General features: G+C 39.6%; 1 protein-coding gene across 7 annotated transcripts in view; it reads left to right on the forward strand.

The window, feature by feature from the left end:
* FBXO16 (F-box protein 16) overlaps positions 1–24,313 on the forward strand; it is a 57,470-nt gene that overhangs the window by 26,911 nt on the left and 6,246 nt on the right. For 5 of the 7 annotated variants that reach the window (XM_007192719.2, XM_007192718.3, XM_057549376.1 and 2 more), the window contains 3 exons: positions 1,018–1,182; positions 4,794–5,026; positions 10,545–10,647. In XM_007192719.2, the coding sequence (XP_007192781.2) occupies positions 1,018–1,182; positions 4,794–5,026; positions 10,545–10,647 (501 nt within the window). Of the gene's footprint in view, positions 1–1,017; positions 1,183–4,793; positions 5,027–10,544; positions 10,648–19,415; positions 19,460–20,020; positions 21,055–24,313 lie in introns of those variants that run through there. The other 2 variants (XM_007192720.2, XM_057549374.1) reach the window with 2 other exon arrangements.

Here is a 24,313-nt window from a genome sequence, read left to right on the forward strand (position 1 = left end):
AGGGCTCTATCAGATCCTCTAAGCTTTTTCCTCCTTCCAGCTCCTGAACCTGTCATTGCTTCTAATTGTGCCCTCTCCGGCATGCCTCTCTCCTGCACGTCTCATCTTCAGCGTGTAAAACAATCCTAGACATGATAGGACGGAAGAGGGGAGGAAGAGAGGGATAGATAAATGGATGGATGGGTAGCAAGTTCCATTATGGAGTGTTCTGCTTATTTTTGGGGCACTCAAACATTATTCATTATTTAGTTAATCTTGAAAAAGAAGCCAGTTTTCCAAGGATGAAATTTGAGTTTGAAGGTTAGCTGTCATCTTTGCAACTCTTGATAAGAGACATAGAATGCCTAGTCTCAACTTTATATACGGACTCGACTCTAGTTTCTAACAAGACTTACTCAAAACCTGGAGTAAATTATTGTAAGTACTACTACACATAGTAGGGTCACCTCCACTATTTGCTGGATGTGTAGGATTGACATGAAAGCTATGGAAATGGAATGTATAGAACAAATACTTAATGCTCTATTGAATCTTAAAGGCTATTTAGGACATTCCAATATAGTATTAGCAATGGTGTTCCCTTTATAAAATTTATATTTAGTTAAATCATAAGAATGGAGGGAAAAAAGGAAGCATATCATGAAAAGAATAAGCAATGTGCCAACTGGAGTTTCTGTAACTTTCATATAACTTTCATATGGAGACCTTCAGGAGCCTTTAGGAAGTTCCAAAGTCTATCTGAGCCTCAGTTTCCTCATTTGCAATATGAGAATAATAATTATACTTCCCTCCTTAGGTTGCTATGAGAATGGTTAATAGGTGCTCAATAAACATTAGTTGACTCTGATTCTAAGTCTGAATTAACATTAAAAAAATCCTTCTGCCTGGCTAGGCAGCACTTCAGGCAGGAGGTAACTAAGCTGTGATTTGGAGGAAAGGGACAGCTCAGAACCTAGAGAAAGTGAGCATGTAAACTGAATAGTTTTTTGTTTTTTAAAATTTTTGTTGTCTTTCCAGGTGAGCTGGCATTGGAAGAACTTAACTGAACTGGATCAGCTCTGGATGCTCAAATGTTTACGGTTTAACTGGTACATCAATTTCTCTCCAACTCCCTTTGAGCAGGGTATATGGAAGAAACACTATATTCACATGGTGAAAGAACTCCATGTTACCAAGCCCAAGGTAAATTTGGGGAAAGAAGCAACAAAATTACAAACATCCACTATGTAGGAATTCTAGAAGTAAGACTAAATGATCAGTCTTGAAGTTGGGGAAGGCAGTTGACGCAAAGGAAATATACTATTGATGTGACTTTAAAATTCTCCTTTTCTGAGAACTTGATGGCGCTTTTCAAGGTATCCATGTGAGTTGAGAAACTGTCACCTGACACTGCCAAACCACAGTTCCACCCAGGTTAGGACTGGGAGCTTCTCACTCTGTTCAGATTCCTGGATTTCTGTGTCTCTGACGCCTATACCACAGAGTTCTGACACTGGGATTCTGGGGGAGTGTGCAGTCCTTATTACCTATGGGTCATCACACTTTACGTAACTGATTCAAATTTTCTATGATTCTACCAGACGAGCTGAAGTTTATTTTTGTATCATTTATAAAGAAGAGTTTTGCAATAAATTAGTAATTAGGGGAGGGCATAATGGGCATGTTAAAGTTCTCTTTACCCTAGAAACTAGCAATGTAAAGCATTTACATATAATCATAAAAAGTAAATAATGTGAGCATAATATTTTCTAGGGGTTTTGCATGCATTATAACCAATGTTTATGTTCATTCTTTTAGTCACAGTTAATTAGGTAAGTTATGGGAAATTTTTATGAGCTTTTTCTTTATGGCATGACCTAATATATACTTACAGAGTTATGCATTGTTTTGTACAGTAGATGAGTTCCTGAAAAATTATGTGTAAATTAAAATTTTTTAATGATTTTTAAAACCACAGGGGTTTTCTGTAAAAAAGCTGCCGTGAATCCTTTTCAAATTGAAGAATCCGTTTGAAATATGAATAGTCAGCTCCTGAGCTGACTATTTAGCGTGCTCATTTAGGTTTCGTTTTATTGTTTGCTCGAAGAAGAATCCATCTACATTTAATATAGTAATAAACTATGCATAATTAATATTGTTATAATTGCAATGATAAAACTAGTCTTTCTGAGTTCAATAATTGGTGTTCTCCCTGAGGATTTCTTTAAAAAAGAAATTTTTAAACTGAACTGGTAGACAAGTTATTTTAAAAATTACAATAGCTATGACTTATTTTATCAAAAGACTTTTCTTTCTTTTTTTAAGATTTATTTATTTTTATTTTTGGCTGCGTTGGGTCTTCGTTGCTGCGCGCGGGCTTTCTCTAGTTGCCGCGAGCACGGGCTACTCTTCGTTGCCGTGCGTGGACTTACTGCGGTGGCTTCTCTTGTTGCGGAGCACAGGCTCTAGGCACGCGGGCTCAGTAGTTGTGGCTTGCGGACTGTAGAACACAGGCTCAGTAGTTGTGGCGCACAGGCTTAGTTGCTCTGCGGCATGTGGGATCTTCCTGGATCAGGGCTCAAACCCGTGTCCCCTGCATTGGCAGGCGGATTCTTAACCACTGCGCCACCAGGGAAGTCCCCGTGAGGCTTTTCTTGACTCTCGTTCTCAATTGTAGGCAGGAAATGGCATTCAATGGCTGAAGCATAGGCTGGTCTGAGGCAGAGTAGAGAAAAGTGATTAACCAACTTGTAGAATGAAAAAAGGTTTTGAGTATTATATATAATACTGACTTTAATGCTTCGTTTTCAGCAATAACTCTTTCTCCACAAAATATTTATGCATAACTATATTTAAAAATAATGAATAGTTCTGATGCAAGAAAATTGCCACATCTTTGCTTAGTATTAAATTTCTGTAGGTAGCACTTTTTAATATACCAATTTTAATACCAATTCTACATAAACTCTTTCAGAAAATAGAGGAAGAGGGAACACTGCCCAACTCATAACCTTTATACCAAAACTAGATAAAGACTTTACAAGAAAACAAAACAAAACCACAGACCAATACCCCTCATGAACACAGACATAAAAATCCTTTAAAAATATTGGCAAATTAAATCCAGTAATATATAAAAAAAAGAATAATAAATGATGACCAAGTGGGATGTATCCAAGGAGAATAAAGTTGGCATAATATTCAAAAATCAATCCATGTAATTCACAGAATAAAAGAGAAAAGATGTATGGTCATTTCAATATATGCAAACAAAAGCATTCAAAATTTTTTCAACATTCACGATTTAAAAAATTCTCAAAAAGACTTTGGGTAAAGGGAACAAGATTTTTGTTTACTTAACAGAAAAGTCATCAGTTTTCTTTATTACCTATTCTGTTAATAGGTCAAATATTGTGTACTTTTCAGAATTAATGATGCTTATTTATATATAGTTACTAGCATGCACACCTAAATTTTCTCCCCTGAAATTGCTTTTTATTATCATGTATTATTTATTCCCAATGGTGTTAAACAAGACCTCTTCCAGCAAAAACAGATTTCATTCAATATGAACTCAGAGAAATGAAATGAATGTCCTTTTTATTTTATTTTTTTGTCCACGCTGTGTGGCTTGGGATTTTAGTTGCCTGACCAGGAATCGAACCCGAGCCCTAGGCAGTGAAAGTGCAGAGTCCTAACCACTGGACCACCAGGGAATTCCCTGAATGTCCATTTAAAATGAGAGCTGCACAAAATATTGAATACTAAACCAGTAATGAGCTATCAGTTATATAAATGTAAAATGTCTTCTTACTCTATTAATTACAATCACTCACTAAATGAGTAAATATTTATTAAATACTGTTATGTGCTAGGTGCTAAGAGTACAGTGGTCTTAACCCTGCTTTCTGGAAGCATAGTCTAGTGGCCCAGGACACAGACAAGCAAATAATTACGACATTGAATACTAAGTGCTATCTGGTAATAGAAATATATACAAAGAACAGTTGAAACAAGGATAAGAAATTAACTGATTTTGCTTGGAGGGACTGGGGAATTTTTAAATCTTCACAAACAAGTCGAGCAAACCAATTTACTGAGCAAAGCTTCCCTAATCTCTTAAAGAACAAAAATTAAACCTTTAATGGCTTCTCAGCATACCACTACCACTTCCCTTAGGCTACAACCACATAAAAACCTTATGAATTTTATACACAAAAAATAGACTTTCATTTTGGGCAATTAAAGCAGAAGTATTCTTTGCGAATGGCTGAAGTTTTGATAACTGATAAAATCTATGAAGTCTACCCCTACATAATTGAAATTGTCTCTGTGTTTTAGGTATACTTAGGGCTGGGGTACTTTTTTTTTGGAATGTGTATATTTTTATGAATAAATTAACTGCAGTTGTGGAAAACTGTACAATGATATTGTAGGAGAGGGGGCAGTTCAGGATAGAGAGGTTCAGTGTGTGGACTTGAAGCAGGATAGTCCTGGATTCAAATTCTGACCCTGTGTCGATACTTATGTAGTAGTAGTGAGCAAATTAATTAGTTTATCCTATTTCAGTTTCCTCTTCTGTAAAATGGGAGTAGTTACCATTACCTTTTAGAGTTGCTGTGAAGGTTAAATAAAGTAACGCATGAACACTTCTGAGACAGTGCCTGGCACATAGCAAGTAGTCCTGGGTTGGTGGCTGCTATAATCATTGTCACCATTATCATTGCCGTCATGGTGATGATGATGTTCCTTGTTTTACTTCTGTTGTTATTATAGTATTTTGAGAACAGAAATAATTAATTTTCTTCTTCTAGACACCTCCAAAAGATGGGTTTGTGATCGCTGATGTTCAACCAGTTACAAGCAGTTCTCCAGAGGAAAAGCCATCCCCTTCATCAGCTTTCCGGTCCTCTTCCTCTTTAAGAAAGAAGAACCACCCAGGGGAGAAAGAACTCCCACCCTGGCGATCCTCTGACAAACATCCAACTGATATCATTCGCTTCAATTACCTGGACAACTGTGGCCCCATTGAGCAAAGCTGGCAAGGGTGAGAGTCATGCCCTTCTCCACTTCTTTGCTTTTATGTATTTATTTATTTTTTTATTATACAGCCATTTTATTTATTTATTTATTTTTAACATCTTTATTGGAGTATAATTGCTTTACAGTGGTGTGTTAGTTTCTGCTTTATAACAAAGTGAATCAGTTACACATATACATATGTTCCCATATCTCTTCCCTCTTGCATCTCCCTCCCTCCCACCCTCCCCATCCCACACCTCTTTGCTTTTAGAAACAATCGACTGGCACTTCAGTCTATGAAAAGATGAAAACAGAACTTACTGTGAAATACAAATGCTTTTCACTACGTAGAAGCAAAAAGTAATTGAAAAGTAAATGAACTATTATTGGTAAATTTGCCCGGTTCTTTAGGATTTGTTTGCATTTTGTAGCTGTAATGCTTTCCTTACAGCTTCTTTTAATATTTTAATACCTCAAATTCCAATCCAGTACCGTAAGGTTCATTCTAGTCTTTTCCTTTTCCTTTTCCACATTTGTATCTCCCTTCTGTGACAGAGGGAGGGATATACAAATATGTACATCTCCATATACATATCTCCATATATATATACATGTATAATTTTGATTATATATTATATGTACATATATAATTTTATATAAAATGTATTATATATAGTAAATACACAGAGTATATATTTACTTAACAAATTCTGAAAGTAATTTCAGAATTGCTAACTCATATCATTATCGAAACAAATCTACTAACTAGAATTCAATATTTGTTTCTGGTTCTTTTTGCCTTTAGCCTGGGTATATACTCATACTACTGTATTCAAAAGTCATGTGGGTTCTTTTCTTTAAATATCCCCTTCAGTGTGAGTATGTTACGTGATTCTAGAGTCAAAACTATGTAAAACTATACAAAAAGCGTACAGAAGGTGGACTCAGAGAATCACCCCCTCCATCTCCTCTACTCTACCGTACACTCATCTTTTCCACCCCGTTCCCACTTACAAATCTCATGCGTTTCTGGTTTATCCTTCCAGTGTTGCTTTTTGCACAACGTTACAAAACATGCCGTTTTTCAACTCTCTGATCGGCAAAAACTTCAAAGTTTGACAATATATTCTGTTGGTGAGGCTGTGGGCAAGCAGGCACCCTCATACACTGCTGGTGGGAATATACATCGGCGCAAACCTTGTGGAGAAAAATTGTACAACATCCAGCAAAAAATATCTGTATTTATTTTGACCCAGCAATCCCACTTCTAGGAATCAACCTTGAGTACCAAAAGTACGTCAGCACAAGGATATTTATTGCAGTATTGTTTATGATTTTGAAATATTGGAAATAACTTAAGTGCCCATAAATAGGAGAGTGTTTGTTGAATAAACTATGTATGGTCCATTCACACAATGGAGTATTAGGCAACTGTAAAAATGAATGAGGAAGATCTCTATGAACTGGTAAGGAGTGATTTCCAGGGTACATAGTTAAGTGAGAAAAGCAAATTGCAAAAGAATGTCTCTAGTATCCTACCCATAATGTAGAAAGAAAAGAGAGTAAGAAAATATACATCTGTATGTACATATGTATCTGTTCATTTGTTCACACACACACACACACACGCACACAGGATAAACAAGAAATTAAGGAAACAAAATTTGAAATATTTGAAAATGTTTTAATACATTTTTCATAGTTTTAGGTTCTATTTCAACAGATTAACATCAAGGCAGCATAAGATAGTGACAGTGTACAGGCTCAGGGGCCATACTGCTTGGGTTCAAATCCAGACTCCCACACTTCTAGCTGTGTGACCCTGGGGAGTCCCTTAACCTCTCTGTGCCCGTTTCCACATCTGTAAAATGGCAATAATAGTCATACCTAAGTCATAGGATCACGGTGAGGATTAATATATGTAGCATGCTTAAAATAGTGCCTGACACATAGTAAGTAAGCATTTTTTTTAGTAGGATGGCTTCTAAAAGGATATTATTTGGCTAGAAAAGGAAAGGGTAATCCCAGAAGGCTTGATGACTTGGGGACATTCAAATTACATCGGGGTCCTTTGGAGATGAGATGAGAGTGGTATCCCTAATTAAGCAAGAACTGAGCTCCTTGAGAGCACAGACTATGCCTTACTCATCTTTGTTACCACTATCATTGCAATACTCATTAAATGGTTGATTTCAAAGGAAGTGTAGCCTTTTGATTCATGAACTTCACATTCATCTAGTTGTATCAGAAAAAGTCTAAATAGTTTGCTGATAATTTAGAAAGTTTGAGGGGGGGTGGCGGGGAGACAAGGTACAAAACAGAGTTTGAAAGAAATACTACTGTTTACATTTAAATGGGTGGAGGAGGAAGATACACATATACACATTCATATTTTTATATACATACAATATCTCTGGAATATACACAAGAAACTGATACTACCATTTGCCTTCAAGGAGAACGGTAAGTTGGAGACAAGGATGGATAGGAAAGTTTCACTGTATATCTTTTTGAACTCTTGAATTTGGAATCACTGTGAATGTATTAACTGTGTATTGGTCAGTGTATCCCTGGAGATAGTGTCTAAGTTTGTATGTGGCCCTTAGTCTGGACTAGGTTGGTAAATTAGAGAGAGGCAAATTTAGATACCTAGGCATATGAATGGTACATTAACCTGAGAAAAACCAATAGGGCTCCTGAGTTTTCTGTGAGACTCAAATACTATTTGTGAAAGGCAATAATTACATTAAATGTACTTAACACTCCAATTAAAAGGCAGAGATTATCAGAATGGGTAAAAAAGGCAAGAACCAACTATATACTTTTTTACAAGAGCTACACCTTAAATAATAAGGCACAGTTAGGCTTAAAAATAAAGTGATAGAAAAAGAAGTACCATACAAAGAGGAAGCATAAGAAGGCTAGAATGATCGTTAATATCAGTTAAAATAGACATCAAGACAAAGAGTATTCCCAAACAAAAAGAGGGACATTTCATAATGATACAGGGATCTGTAAACTAAACAGAAAGACATAACTGTTGCAAATGCATATGTGCGTAATTACAAAGCCTAAAAGTACAGAAGGCAAAAACTGAAAGATTTTAAAAGATAAACATACAATTCCACAAACATTTTTTTCAAGTGCATGTGCTACATTCACCAAAATAGACCGGATGCTTGAACTCTTCCAAGAGTCAGTGCCACAGGGGGAAAAAAGAGGTGGGGGAAATGTTCTAGACATAAGAGACATAACAAACCAATGCAGTTGGAATCTAGGCAGGATCTGGTTCAAAAAAGAAAAACTATAATGGGCATTCTTGGGATAATTGCAGAAAGTTGATATGGACCATATATTAAAATGACGTTAAACAATTACTGCTCATTTTCTAAGGTATGAGGCACTAGTGTGGTTAGGTAGGCAAATGTCTTTATCTTAGGAGATGAGTGAAGTATTTGGGGATGAAGTGTCTGCAGTTTACATTTTTATGGCCCAGGGGAGGGGAAAATATATATACACATACACAGAGATGAAGCAAAAATAGCAAAATGTTATCAGTTGTTGAATCTATTTGGAGAGTATATGGGTAATCACTTTACTGTTCTTTCAACTATTCTGTATGTTTGAAATTTCTTAATTAAAAGCTGGTGGAAATTTTTGAAAATTAAGTATCAGGAAATATTTGGGCAAAGCTGGTCTTTTTTGGTTTTGTTTTGTTTTTTGGCGGCGCAGCTTGAGGGATCTTAGTTCTCCGACCAGGGATTGAACCCGGGCCCCCTGCAATGGAGGTATGGAGTCTTAACCACTGGACTGCCAGGGAAGTCCCAATAAAACTTTTTATAATGAAAATTCAAATATATGTAAAAGTAAAGAGAATAGAACCTCTTATAACCACCATCCAGCATTAACAGTTTTCAACACATGACCTGTCTGGTTTCATTCATACCTCACCCACTCTGCTGTTCCCCCTGGTTACTTTGGAGACAAATCCAAATGTCATATTATTTCATTCATACATATTTCAAGGCCTCTCCTTAAAAGATAGACTCTGTCTAAAAATCATAAGATGATACCATATCACTTCTAAGTCAATGAATGATGCCTTAATATAATCAATCAAGTATCAAGTCAGTTTTCAGGTTTCCTTGAATGTCTCATAAGGGTTTGATATTTTTAAACAGTTGATTTGTTTAATCAGCTCCCAAATAAGGTCTACATATTACATTTGGTCCATGTGTCACTTAAGTTTTTTGGGGTTTTTTGATCCATAGGTTTCTTCTCTGCCCTCTTTTTTTTCCCCTTGCAATTTGTTTGTTATAGAAATCAGGTCATTTATCCTACAGACCTTCTCACCTTCTGGTTTTTGGGGACTGTACTCCCAGCATGTTCCTCTGTCTCCTGTACAAGTACCAGTCGTCAGATCTGGAGGCCTGAGTATATAATGCTCAGGTACTTCCATCATGAGGCACATGGTTTCTGTTTGTCTCTCTTTTTGTGATGTTAGTGGCCATTGATGATCATTGCCTTGGTCCATTATTTTAGGCAAACTTTTTCCAGAAAGGGCTGAACAGCAAATACATTAGGCTTTGCAGGACATATATCTGTCATAACTGCTCAACTCCAACGCTGCAGGCTGAAAATCGCCATTGACCATATGTTAGAAGTAGGCATGACTGTGTTTCAGTAAAACTCTATTTACAAAAACAGGCATGGGTCTGCATTGGCCTCTGGGCTGTAGTTTTTGGATCCCTACTTTGTCCTATTACATACAATAGTTTTAGAAAACAAATATTAGTATTAATACAAACAACAGGATTACTAAAAACAGTTTACAATTTCTTTGCCTGTGTTTTTGTCCTTAGGATATATTCTACTAAGACTATTCAGACAAATTACTATGTTAAAATCCCACGAAGTAATTCCTTTGTGTGGGGTAATGCCACCAACTGGAGAGATAAGATCATTTGTTTCATTTTGTTTTTAGATTTTTAGGAATTTTCTTCCTTCATTTTATTTTATAATTTTGATATGGTTCCAAAGTCAGATACACAAAACAAAGTGTATTTGGAGAAGTCTAGCTTCTGTTCTGACCCCTCCATACTGTTCCCTGTTCGTGACTGGACCACAAAGGAATCCTGCTGATAGGTAACTATTTTTCAAAATGTCGTGGTGCAGTCCTTCCATTTAAAAATATATAAACAAATACACACACACACCCCTTTCTGAAAGAAATGGTGTCACACAATACATACCACTTTATCCCCCTTTCTTTTTTCATGTAACAATATATCCTGGAGATCACTCCACAGTTATATAAAGAAATATTCTGCCTTCCTTTTTACAATTCACAGTCCTCCATTGTGTGGATGTGTCAGAGTTTATTGTACCCATTCTCTATTGATAGATATTTGGCTTGTTTCCAGTTGAGTGAAGACAATCTTTTAAACCACAGGTACAACAAAATGAAATGGACAAACAGCTATGACAACCACCAAAGCTTTAAAATGATATTTATAATTTTTCCAATGCTTTCCAATTTACAGAAGAAGGAAAAGACACGAAATGACCCCAGATTTCAACCGACAGTCACGTGATAAGAAAAATAAATCACAGGACAGATCTAAACTCAGAAAAGCACAGTCACTGGTAAGTATTTCTTACAAAAGATTCCCCAACATAATGTTAATGATAATTGCTGGATCTCTAATCCTATTCGCAAGATTGAATTTGGTTTTTTTGTTTTAATTTTTTTATTTAAAAAATTTTTTATTTATTTATTTTTATTTATTTATTTGGCTGTGTCGGGTGTAAGTTGCAGCATGCGGGGTCTTTGTTGCGGCCTGCAGGATCTTTCGTTGCAGCGTGTGGGCTCAGAAGTTGCTGCGCGCAGGCTTAGTTGCCCTGGGGCATGTGGGATCTTAGCTCTCCAACCAGGGATCGAACCCGCGTCCTGGGCATTGGAAGGCGGATTCTTAACCCCTGGACCACTGGGGAAGTCCCTGAATTTGTTTTTTTTTTAATCAGAATCATCAAGTGGTGGTTTAAATCCTAGTCTCTGACACTGACTGACTAGCTGTGTGACCTTGAAGATGCCCTTTATTTTATCTCTCTGAGCCTCTGTTTTCCCACCTGTTTAAAAAAAAAAAGAGAGAGAAAAGCTTGGATGAACTGATGTGTATGAATCTGCTTTGAAAACTGTACAGTATAAAGGGAGCATTATTATCATTGGTTCTTTCTTCTTCTGTGAGGCCTTTGGGGTGGGGGGGGAGGAGAGCCTATAGAAATTTCTCTATAGAAATTACTTATCTGTAGAGTAAAGATTCCACTAATCTAAGAAAAAGGCATGATTTCCATAGTTTTCCTGCCACCAATGGAAGATGATTATAAAAGTGCATTTCAAATAACTTCAGAAAAAATGAATTAAGAACTTTTCTTTCCCTAATTAAAAAATAGCTAATTGACTACCTAATAAAAGTCAGTGATTGTGACTAGGGAGCATTATTATTTCATAGCAGATTTTCCCACATTGTGGTTTTGTACCCCCAATAGATCCCTTTCAGCACATATGAGAATCTTTGGAGCAAAGGTGAAGGGAATAAGGGTGGAATAAGCAGTTTCTATTAGTAGTAAAGATTTAGAAGGCGGCTGCAGATACACACTCAAGGAAAATTAATATAAAATGGGTGTCAACTGGGAGAGGAGTAAGTGTGTACTCATGAATAAATCACTTTTATAGTTCTCCTTTAAAGCTCAATTACTTTCTGTTTAAATGCATTTTCAAGTGTTATGTTCCAAAAAGAGAGATGAGCTTTTTAAGATAGGGTAGTCTGTATTCTGAGGAGCCAGTTTTGTTGGATTGGATGAGGCTTATCACAGACATATGTACAGATGCCCAAGGGAATGGGGAAGCTTAAAATAGAGCAGTAAAATTGTCAGTGAAAACCATTAATTGAGAAAAATAACTTTATGAGGCTTATCACCCAAGCCATTCAGGCATGCTTCTGCCTAGTTCCCTGGCCCCTCCTAGGCCAGAAGTAGAAGAGCTATCTGGGGGAGAACAGGGAATTTGAAGGAAAGTAAAAGTTGGTGATGTATGCTTACAAATTATCAGCACAATCGAAGCTTTCTCTGGCTTAATAAAAACAAAACAAAAATCAAAGGCTAAACAGAAACCTTCCCTCTGGGTTTTTGATGTTCACCATCTGGCACACACTAGCAGGGCTTGCTTAAGTGAAAATAGTCATTATAAATTAACAACTTCAAAAGTTGTGCTAATTAAAGCTGAAAGGGAAACCAGGGCAAATTAAACAATGATGGAGAACCATTAAGCTATTAATAAGTGAAGTGTACAATTGTATCGATCTACTTGTATTGTTTCTGTAAATATGCTAATTAGAATCACTATTTCTGGGGACTTCCCTGCTGGTCCAGTAGTTAAGACTCCGCACTTCCTCTGCAGGGGGTGCGGGTTGGATCCCTGGTCGGGGAACTAAGATCCCACATGCCTCATGGCAAGGCCAAAAAAAAAAAAAAGAAAAAAAAGGTTAAAAAAAAAAAAAAAGAGAATCCCTGTTTCTGCTTAGGAGTTCTGAGTAGCACAAGGCATAATTAAACCCTCCAAAAGTGAGCTAGGATTTTTGACTCTGTAATGGTGTCCATGATAAGCCTGCTGTTTGGACCACAGGCTGCAGGTGGCTAAGGCCCCCTCCCCCCGAGGTGCCAGTTTGCCCCACTGCCCACCACATCCCTCAGAGGAAAAGAGCAACCTCCTAGATGAGGCAAGGTGATTGTGAAAATGAAGAAATAGTGGCAGTGGGGCCTGAGAGGAGAGGAAATGGGTATTGAGGAAATTCAGTTAGGGGACATAAGAAAAGTAGGGAGTAAATAAAACTCCGACAAGTGCAGCCGTAGACAGAGTGTGGTAGACACAGCCTGGGTGTGATTGCAGTGGAGAAAATCCCGTATTCATTAGATAGAAAATCCTTGCATCATTTAGACAGGTTTATCTAGGAAGATTCAGGAGGAACTCGAGAAACAGGTGACTAGGCAAACTTAGGGGAACACGTTATAAAGCCAGGATGAGAAGGACAGATCACCAAAGCCCAGGAAGGACCTGAGGCCTGAACACTGAAGTATTTCTTGCCCCTCTAAGTGTCAAAGGGGTATGTGATACTTGGAGAAGTTAAAGCTTTGTGAAATGGAAGGGTTGGGGACTTCCCTGGTGGTGCAGTGGTTAAAAAGCCGCCTGCCAATGCAGGGGACACAGGTTTGAGCCCTGGTCTGGGAAGATCCCACATGCCGCAGAGCAACTAAGCCCGTGCGCCTAGAGCCTGTGCTCTGCAACAAGAGAAGCCCCCCACTAGCCACAACTAGAGAAAGCCCGTGTGCAGCAACGAAGACCCAACGCAGCCAAAAATAAATAAATAAATGTGTTTTTTTTTTTAAATGGAAGGGTTGGAAGGAAAAAAAAGCACGGATGTAAAGTACAAAGAACATTCCTTAGGCCGTCTCTCCAGGGCGTGGCTATCAGGCCACTGAGACATTTTCACTTTTTGCCTGTCATTACTTAGAGCCTTCAAATAGGAGAGTTCTCCCCCATATCAGAAACATTCTCAAGGAAACAGTTTCAAATCCACGTATATTGCTGTGAGTTGGTGATGTTTTCTATTATCATTAGGCTTGAGTTCTCAAAGCCTGCCCCTCACAAGGGTACCTGATTTCCCTTTTAATTCTAGCACTGCCTCATCATAGCTGCTTCATTGAACCACCTTTTAGTGTGAATCACTGATAGAAGATGGGAATAAAGCCTAGATCTGATCACTACTGCTTTGTAATTTTGAAGGTGGTTTATTTAAATTATATAAATATCAGGAAATGCCTGTTACCATTAGTTATTATAACAAAATTGCATATAGAACAAAGCAATGAAAAAATATAACCACCACAGGACATCCGGGTACCATCTTAAACTTCAGAGATTTTCCCATCTTGTGTAAAGACGTGAAAAAAGATTTTTTTTAAATCTTAACAGCTGACCCCACGATTCCTCTTCGGGAAGGGGAAGGAGGGAGCTGTCTCCTTGGGGGAAAGCCGCTGAGGGGCTTGTAGGGAGGGATGACACCTCGAGGGCTTGGATACTGCAGGCACCTGGGCTCCAGAGGAGGAAAGCCTGCCGAGGCTGGAGGTTAGAGGAAGACCTTGTTGCTTCTGCTTCTGCAAGGGGAGCGGAGGGGAGCAGAGAGAGGGGAGGAGAGAGATAAGACCAGGAAAGAGAAGCCAGCCCGATGGAGAGAAGCTGAGACAGGGAAGGGGCGAGGGGCCAGGTTAGTGTTGGATAGTAACCCATCCATTCCCATCAAATTTATTCCCTATTACTGGGATGTAAACCCCACCTTCCATCTCTCTAGTAAATTCTACTCAATTTACACATGGAAGCAAGGTCTCAAAAGTCTAGAAACCGGGGACTTTCCTGGTGGTCTAGTGGTTAGGACTCCACACTTCCACTGCCGGGGGCACGGGTTCGATATCCCTGGTCGGGGAACTAGGATTCCGCATGCCGTGTGGCACGGCCATAAGAACAGGGGGGCGGGCAAGAATGGAAACAGGGGAAGAAGTTAGAAGAGATATTGGTAGCTCAGACCAGCATGTTAGCAGTGGTATTGGTGAGGAGTGATCATATTCTGCATTGTGGTAGATTGGATGTGGCATGTGAAGAAAAGAGGAATAAAGGATGACTTCACTTTCTAATATTAGAAAGAAAAAAAAGAAGTCTAGAAACCTAGAAAGCCCTTCAGGACAATTCACAAGAACCAAGGGGGTGAGATTTGGTCTTCCCAGGACCTGGAATTGGGACCCCAGGGACCCCAGCTGATAACTTGTTTCTCATCTGTTTTTGTTTTTGTTTTTTTCTTTTTTCTACCAAGTTAAGTATACAAACAACTACCTTTTGTCTCACACTCAACTTTTTCTTGGAAGTTAGAAGTCCTCACTTTCTGGGTTCCGATTTGGCCAAGAATTTCAAACAGCTTGCTATTCACAGCATTCAGCTAAATACAAGTAATAAAAGCCTCTAATTGCCGGCTTACTGTTAATTGCTTTAGATAAGACCTTATCTTTTCCTGCGCTTTGCTAGCTCCAGCCTCTGCAGTTACCTTCTTGACCTCTTTCCAGGATAACTTGATTCTTAGTGTCTTGATAGTTTTGGGATTTTTTTAAGGCATATTTTACATAACATTTAATTCACCCATTTCAAGTGTGCAATTCAATAATTTTTAGTGCAATTAGCAAGTTGTGTATCCATCAATGTAAATCAGTTTTAAAGCATTTCATTTTAAAACCCCAATAAGATCCCTTATGCCCATTTACTCTTTTTTTTTTTAACATATTTATTGGAGTATAATTGCTTTACAATGTTGCGTTAGTTGCTGCTGTATAACAAAGTGAATCAGCTATATGCATATGTATATCCCCATATCCCCTCCCTCTTGCGTCTCCCTCCCACCCTCCCTATCCCACCCCTCTAGGTGGTCACAAAGCACCGAGCTGATCCCCCTGTGCTATGCAGCTGCTTCCCACTAGCTATCTATTTTACGTTTGGTAGTGTATATATGTCAATGCTACTCTCTTACTTCATTCCAGCTTACCCTTCCCCCTCCCTGTGTCCTCAAGTCCGTTCTCTACGTCTGCATCTTTACTCCTATCCTGCCCCTAGGTTCATCAGAACCACTTTTTTTTTTTTTTAGATTCCATATATATGTGTTAGCATATGGTATTTGTTTTTCTCTTTCTGACTTACTTCACTCTGTATGACAGACTCTAGGTCCATACACCTCACTACAAATAGTTCAATTTCGTTTCTTTTTATGGCTGAGTAATATTCCATTGTATACATGTGCCACATCTTCTTTATCCATTCATCTGTCGATGGACACTTAGGTTGTTTCCATGTCCTGGCTATTGTAAATAGTGCTGCAATGAACATTGTGGTACATGACTCTTTTTGAATTATGGTTTTCTCAGGGTATATGCCCAGTAGTGGGATTGCTGGGTCATATGATAGTTCTATTTTTAGTTTTGTAAGGAACCTCCATACTGTTCTCCATAGTGGCTGTATCAGTTTACATTCCCACCAACAGTGCAAGAGGGTTCCCTTTTCTCCACACCCTCTCCAGCATTTATTGTTTGTAGACTTTTTGATGATGGTCATTCTGACTGGTGTGAGGTGATACATCATTGTAGTTTTGATTTGTATTTCTCTAATCACATAATGATTAGTGATGTTGAGCATCCTTTCATGTGTTTGTTGGCAATCTGTATGTCTTCTTTGGAGAAATATTTATTTAGGTCTTCTGCCCATTTTTGGATTGGGTTGTTTGTTTTTTTGATATTGAACTGCATGAGCTGCTTGTATATTTTGGAGATTAATCCTTTGTCCATTGCTTCATTTGCAAATATTTTCTCCCATTCTGAAGGTTGTCTTTTCATCTGGTTTATGGTTTCCTATGCTGTGCAAAAGCTTTTAAGTTTCATTAGGTCCCACTTGTTTATTTTTGTTTTCATTTCCATTTCTCTAGGAGGTGGGTCAAAAAGGATCTTGCTGTGATTTATGTCATAGAGTGTTCTGCCTATGTTTTCCTCTAAGAGTTTTATAGTGTCTGGTCTTACATTTAGGTCTTTCATCCATTCTGAGTTTATTTTTGTGTATGGTGTTAGGGAGTGTTCTAGTTTCATTCTTTTACGTGTAGCTGTCCAGTTTTCCCAGCACCACTTATTGAACAGGCTGTCTTTTCTCCATTGTATATTCTTGCCTCCTTTATCAAAGATAAGGTGACCATATGTGCATGGGTTTATCTCTGGGCTTTCTATCCTGTTCCATTGATCTATATTTCTATTTTTGTGCCAGTACCATACTGTCTCGATTACTGTAGTTTTGTAGTATAGTCTGAAGTCAGGGAGCCTGATTCCTCCAGCTCAATTTTTCTTTCTCAAGATTGTTTTGGCTCTTCGGAGTCTTTTGTGTTTCCATACAAATTGTGAAATTTTTCTAGTTCTGTGAAAAATGCCATTGGTAGTTTGATAGGGATTGCATTGAATCTGTCTATTGCTTTGGGTAGTATAGTCATTTTCACAATGTTGATTCTTCCAATCCAAGAACATGATATATCTCTCCATCTGTTCGTGTCATCTTTAATTTCTTTCATCGGTGTCTTATAGTTTTCTGCATACAGGTCTTTTGTCTCCTTAGGTAGGTTTATTCCTAGGTATTTTATTCTTTTTGTTGCAATGGTAAATGGGAGTGTTTCCTTAATTTCTCTTTCAGATTTTTCATCATTAGTGTATAGGAATGCAAGAGATTTCTGTGCATTAATTTTGTATCCTGCTACTTTACCAAATTCATTGATTGGCTCTAGTAGTTTTCTGGTAGCATCTTTAGGATTCTCTATGTATAGTATCATGTCATCTGCAAACAGTGACAGCTTTACTTCTTCTTTTCCGATTTGGATTCCTTTTATTTCTTTTTCTTCTCTGATTGCTGTGGTTAAAACTTCCAAAACTATGTTGAAAAATAGTGGTGAGAGTGGGCAACCTTGTCTTGTTCCTGATCTTAGTAGAAATGGTTTCAGTTTTTCACCATTGAGAACAATGTTGGCTGTGTGTTTGTCATATATGGCCTTTATCATGTTGAGGTAGGTTCCCTCTATGCCTACTTTCTGGAGAGTTTTTATCATAAATGGGTGTTGAATTTTCTGGAAAGCTTTTTCTGCATCTACTGAGATTATCATACGGTTTTTATCCTTCATTTTTTTTAAAAAATTAATTAATTAATTAATTTATGGCTGTGTTGGGTCTTCGTTTCTGTGCAAGGGCTTTCTCTAGTTGTGGCAAGCGGGGGCCACTCTTCATCGCAGTGTGCGGGCCTCTCACTATTGCGGCCTCTCTTGTTGCAGAGCACAGGCTCCAGACGCGCAGGCTCAGCAATTGTGGCTCACGGGCCCAGTTGCTCCGTGGCATGTGGGATCTTCCCAGACCAGGGCTCGAACCCATGTCCCCTGCACTGGCAGGCAGACTCTCAACCACTGCGCCACCAGGGAAGCCCCTTCATTTTGTTAATATGGTGTATCACATTGATTGATTTGCATATAGTGAAGAATCCTTGCATTCCTGGGATAAACCCCACTTGATCATGGTGCATAATCCTTAATGCTTTATTAAGCTTTCTCACTTTTTCATCCCTGTCTGGGTCAAAAGAGGAGGAAAAAGGAATATTCTCTAAAGTGATTCCTGGTTCATGTCATGGAAAGAATAATGGTTTAAGAATCAGGACACCCAGGTTTCTAGCCTCAGCTCTACTGTTAACTAGCAGTCACTCAAGCTATTTGAGTTTTCATTTCCCCATTTATAAGTTTGAATTACATCTTTAAAGTCCATCCCAGGCTAAAGTCTGGATCTGTGGGCCCCCATAGTTTCCTACCACATTTACTCTCTGATCTCTCCTTATATCAAAAAAGAAGCCAGTATATTCATGAATTCTGATTGTAAACCAATAAAAACTGGTTTCTGTTTCCCATCTTTCTCTTTGAGCTTTAGAAAATTAATTAAAACAGAAGAATTTACAAAACACAGTTTATGCAGTGGCTTCCTTGCAGGCAATCTTTAATAGATTCCTTTCAAATTCTGATGAAACCCCCAGGTATTCATTTTATAACGTCTGTTTGGTTTGGATGTGCAGAGGTAAAAATATCTAAAGGAGAGATTTTTATTCATTTAGTTCAGTGAAATTCCTGAGAATTCCATTTGGAAGGAAGAATAAGAAAGAGTATGGGCTTTGCGGTCTGAGAGACCTGGGCTTTTTTACTTAACAGTGCAACTTTGGATAAGTTACTTAACCTCTCTGAGCCTCAGTTTCTTCATCTATAAAATGGGAATAATGATACCTCCGTTGCAGGACTGTGGTGAGGACTAAATGCCGCCAGGTATATATTAAGTACTTAATACATGTTCGTGTTCTCCCCCATTAAATACCATCTTATTTTTCACTTTGCTGAACAAGAGCACAGGCTAGGGACTGAAACAGCCTAGGTTCAATGCCTGATCTCACAGTCTTAGCAGCTCAGTGATTTGGGCCAAATTGTTAACAATCTCGGAGGCTCTGTTTCCTCGTCTGTAGAATATAGTTAGTAACAACAGTGCTCAGCTCAAAGTAAGCGTTCAGTAACTAGCAGAAGCTGTCAGAGTCACACCAAATCATCATGGAGACAGCAGGGACCAGTGAGAGAGTACTGATGGTGAGCAGCTGCTGAGACGCTGATGAGCAGTCAACCACGTGGCCAGGAGGAGGCGCCAACCTGTGGAATAAGCTTTGTTTCTCGCTTTTACCTTACTTTCCCCACTTTTCTTTGTTTTCTTTCTCACAGTTTCCTCTGTGTAAAAGATAGTTGCAGCCAGAGCTACATGAAATGTAAGCCATATATTTTCTTTTCCTGCCCGGCCTCCATAACATCTTCTGCCTGCTCATTACTTCTCATTGGCGTGGGGTTGTTTTTTTGTTTTGTTTTTTGCTTTTTTATTTAGCTGCACTGGGTCTTAGTTGTGGCACGCAGGATCTTTAGTTATGGCATGCAGGCTCTAGTTCCCTGACCAGGGATCGAACCCGGGCCCTCTGCATTGGGAGCTCGAGTCTTAATCACTGGGCCACCCGGGAAGTCCCCAGTGTTGGGTTTTTGATTCCACACTCCCAGATGGAATAGTGTGTGTTAAACTCAGTGCTGTGAATTCTGTCTTGTGCACCCTCCGCTGCCTACTAACTACAATATGTTCTTTTGTTAATTTCTGATACATACAAGACCAAAGGCCTAATTGCTAAGAATCCTGGGGGCAAAATTAACTCTCAGGAAGGGCCACTGCTTAGAGTCTTTGCATTTCTCCTTTGCCTCTGAAAGAGCATAGTTTACTTGTTCTGTCTTGTAGCCTCTTGTCTGATCATGCTACTCATAATAAATTACCCTGGCATTTCCAACAGGAGTGATTCTACCTGCTTCTCTTGCCCTGGGGCCGAATGGCTGCTTGTTTTTACTGAAGAGTTAACCACAAAGTATTTGACAAAAATGGGCTTCTCTTGAGGATCTACCAGAAAAGAAGAACCGTGTTTATGAGTTATGTGATATTTTTAGTTATATACATATTAGTTATGACGGGTATTTTAATCACTGTTATTACTGGGGTTTAAGATATATATGTGTATATGCAGTATATATGTATGTGCACGTGTAAAACATTTTGTAATACGGTATTTTACCACAAACTGCAGTAGAAGCCAATATTCTAAGACATGGATGTTTTGAAGTATGACTTCACGATCCCTACTAACAAACAACCATTGGAACGTTTTGGAACACATCCCTACTTTATGCCACCTACTTGGGAGGCTGAATGGTACCATCACATAATCTGGGATTGATTGATTTATTTTATTTATTTTTTAAGTTTTTGTCCACCCCGTGCAGCCTGTGGGATCTCAGTTCCGCCACCAGGGATCGAACCTGCGCCCCCTGCAGTGGAAGCATGGAGTCTTAACCACCGGCCCACCAGGGAAGTCCCACAAAATCTTGGATTTAAATTTCAAAACCCTGGCTAGAATTTTCTGCCTAGCCTTCCTCCACAGCTGACAGTTTCACCCCGAGTTAAAGACAAACCAAGAACAAAGACAGGCCTGTGGCTTCTTTAAAGCTGTGTTGATTATTTCTCCCTCACACCTTCCTCTATTTCTCATAGAAGCAGAGTAAGCTAGGAGGAAAAGAGTGCAGCCTCTTCGTCGGTGTCACCTGGAGGGGTGATCAGACCGTCTGCGCAGCCTTCTGGGCTCCTAGGCAGACAGAGGACAGCAGGGGTCCTCTGCACAGAGTCCCCAGATGGAAAAGTCCAGGGAGCAGCTCAGTCCTGGGGGTGAAGCATCCACTCAGCTGAAGCCAGGATGAGCAGTCACCCCGCTTAGACTCTCCTCCTGGAAGGAAACCCTTCTGGGGGAGGGTCCTCCCCAGACATTATTTATTTATTTTTTTAATTATTAGCACCTTTAATTATTATTTATTTATTTATTTATTTATTTATGGCCGTGTTGGGTCTTCGTTTCTGTGCGAGGGCTTTCTCTAGTTGCGGCAAGTGGGGGCCACTCTTCATCGCGGTGCGCGGGCCTCTCACTATCGCGGCCTCTCTCGTTGCGGGGCACAGGCTCCAGACGCGCAGGCTCAGTAGTTATGGCTCACGGGCCCAGTTGCTCCGCGGCATGTGGGATCTTCCCGGACCAGGGCTCGAACCCGTGTCCCCTGCATTGGCAGGCAGATTCTCAACCACTGCGCCACCAGGGAAGCCCCCCAGACATCTTCATCCCCACCAGTGGCCGTTACTTGTCACTCAGCTCCCAGCCTACGCTTAGGCAATTTACAGGGGTGAGTCGAAGCTGTGTTTATATGACTAAAATGAAAAACTCCTGATTTTATGACTTTCAAACACAATAATTCATATTTACATACAGTATTACCACATCACCCCTAACTGGGAGTCATCATAAAGTGTTGAGGGTAGATTTTTTTTTAAGTCCTTATTGAATTTGTTACAATATTGCTTCTTTTTTATGTTTTGGTTTTTTGGCCTCGCGAGGCATGTGGGATCTTAATTCCCCGACCAAGGATCGAACTTGCACCCCCTGCGGTGGAAGTGCAGAGTCTTAACCACTGGACCGCCAGAGAAGTCCCTCTTTACCTTTTTTTACCGCATCACAGGCTTGGGAAGATTAAATGAAGTAATATAATGCCCAGCAACCAGATATTTGTAATTATTACTGTTGTTGGTGGTGGTGTTTCTAGAAGAGTGATTGGCACCCGGCAGGGCTATCATTGTTGTGATTCTATTTATCTGTTTTCCATATCCACTTACAGTACTCCTTTACGTGACCTATTCTCTTAAGTGATCCATGGGTTTATCGAATGGTGTTGTTTGTATCAGTGATCATTTGCAAATGTCTGCAAATAACATAAATGGAGAACAAAAAAAAAATTCAACTGGGGAGCGACAGACACAGGTGTATAGTGTACACGCTGGTATGCAAATTGTTCCCTGTAACAGCCCTTCTTGGGCCTTAGCCTCCCGAGGGCCCCCCCTCTTTCTGGGGTCACTCAGCCTCAGTAGCCTGTTGCCTTTCTCACTCCCTTCTCTGTGCCCAGTAAAATGACATCCAGCCGGAAGATAGGAATTTTCTCTTCCTGCTTCAAAGCTCCCCTGCAAGGTGGTTTCAGCCATTGCCCTGAAATGAAAGAGAAGGAGAAGTCATTCATATGTGTATTCATTTATCCAACAAGTATCTTACAGCCACTGGAGGGGGCTCGAGGGATGTGTGACCCTAACAAGACCCAGTCGTGCCCTCGAGGGACTTAACAGGCTGAGGGGGAGGCTCCAGACGCGTAGGGATGACTCCTGGGTATCTGGATTGGGCGATTGTGTAAAGGTTCATGCCATCTCCTACTGAGACTGGACATGCTTGGTGTGAAGTACCTGCGGGATAACAAGTAGGCACATTGAGAAGGGAGCTGAATGTGTGAGCCAAGAGCTTGGCGGGGAGAGCGGGGTGAGAGATATAAATCCAGCAGTTGAAGATTTAGGCACTGATTGCCCAGGAAGTGGGCTAAGAACAGAACCCCAGAGAGTTCTGATGGGTAAAGCATGGCCTTCCATGCATCTTCTCCCATGTCCTTCCATTTAAAGACGTGACAGCAACATGGAGAGAAACTGTTGTGTAAATATCTCTAGAAAAAGAAGAGTAAGTTCAACTGATGAAAAAAATACATTTAAATTACCCGATTCTGTCTGTCTTTGTAGGAGCAGGTTGAGGAAAGGAATACTCTATGTGAAGATGCTCTGGAACTGGGATTACTGGTAGATTGCATGACTGTCGACACCCTTAGCCCATCAGAAAACAGGCGACGGCAGACAGACCTGCACATATGTAAAGATAATTTATATCAGGGACTTCCCTGGCGGGCCAGTGGTTAAGACTCCACACTTCCGCTGCAGGGGGCGCAGGTTCCATCCCTGGTCAGGGAACTAAGATCCTGCATGCTGTGTGGCACAGCCCAAAAAAAGAAAATTTATATCAGCATCGTTTCTAAGAGCAAAAGATTGTGAACAGCTCAAATAGCTATAAATTCGGCTCATCTATAAATGGACTATAATACAACCCTTGAAAGATTAAGGAAGTTCTTTTTTTTTTTTTTAAGTTCTCTTATGCTTCTTTCTTTTTTAAATTTTATTTATTTATTTGGTTGCGTCGGGTCTTAGTTGTGGCAGGTGGGTTCCTTAGTTGCAGCTTGCGGGCTCCTTAGTTGCAGCACGTGGGCTCTGTAGCTGTGACAGGCAGGCTCCTTAGTTGCAGCTCTCCAGCTCCTTAGTTGCGACACACAGGCTCTGTAGTTGTGGCATACGAACTCTTAGCTGCGGCATGCATGTGGGATCTAGTTCCCTGACCAGGGATCGAACCCAGGCCCCCTGCGTTGGGAGTGCGAAGTCTTATCCACTGTGCCACCAGGGGAGTCCCCAAGGAAGTTCTTTAAGTACTGTTCATACACGCGGGCACACACACACACACACACACATACGCATACTCTCATATACATAGTGAACAGAAAGTGATGGTATACTACCAGTTGTATGAAAAAGGAGAGGGGGAGAATATATTTGCATTTTATGTGTATATTTGCTTGCAATGTATAAAATATCTCTGGAAGGATACAGAGGAAAAAAAGATCATCTTGGTTGCCCCTGAGGAAGGGAACTGGAGGGCTGGGAGGTGAGGTGGGGGGAGATTTTTTTCACTGTCCCTTTTTGTATCTTTCCAATACTGAACTATGTAGAAAAGGAACCTGTTCAAAAATAAACAATTATTTTAAAAAAGAGAGAAAAGGGAAAAAAGTCAGTGGAGCTGTAGGCAAAAGGTCTTAAGAGAAGAATCCCATGTAGGATAGAAGTGTAGTAAAATATGTCTTGCCTGGTCTCCAAGTGCTCAGAAGTGAAAATAAACCACTTGAAATAGGGGTTCAGCTATCCTGCTAAGATAGTCCTTGTTAAGTCTCTGCACTGAAAAAATGGACTTTTCTGAGGGAAGGACCAAGACGGAGTTTCACAGCAAGGCAGCAGCCAAAGATGAGTAGGAAGTAAAAGGTTTGATGAGCCCCAATGTGAAGGAAAACCCTAGTCTTTCACTCCTGTTGTAGGAAAAAAACCTCAGCTCCGTCTATCTCCTAAGTGCTTCTTTTACTTCTCA

The sequence above is a fragment of the Balaenoptera acutorostrata genome, chromosome 6 (assembly GCF_949987535.1).
Source record: "Balaenoptera acutorostrata chromosome 6, mBalAcu1.1, whole genome shotgun sequence".
NCBI lineage: Eukaryota > Metazoa > Chordata > Mammalia > Artiodactyla > Balaenopteridae > Balaenoptera > Balaenoptera acutorostrata.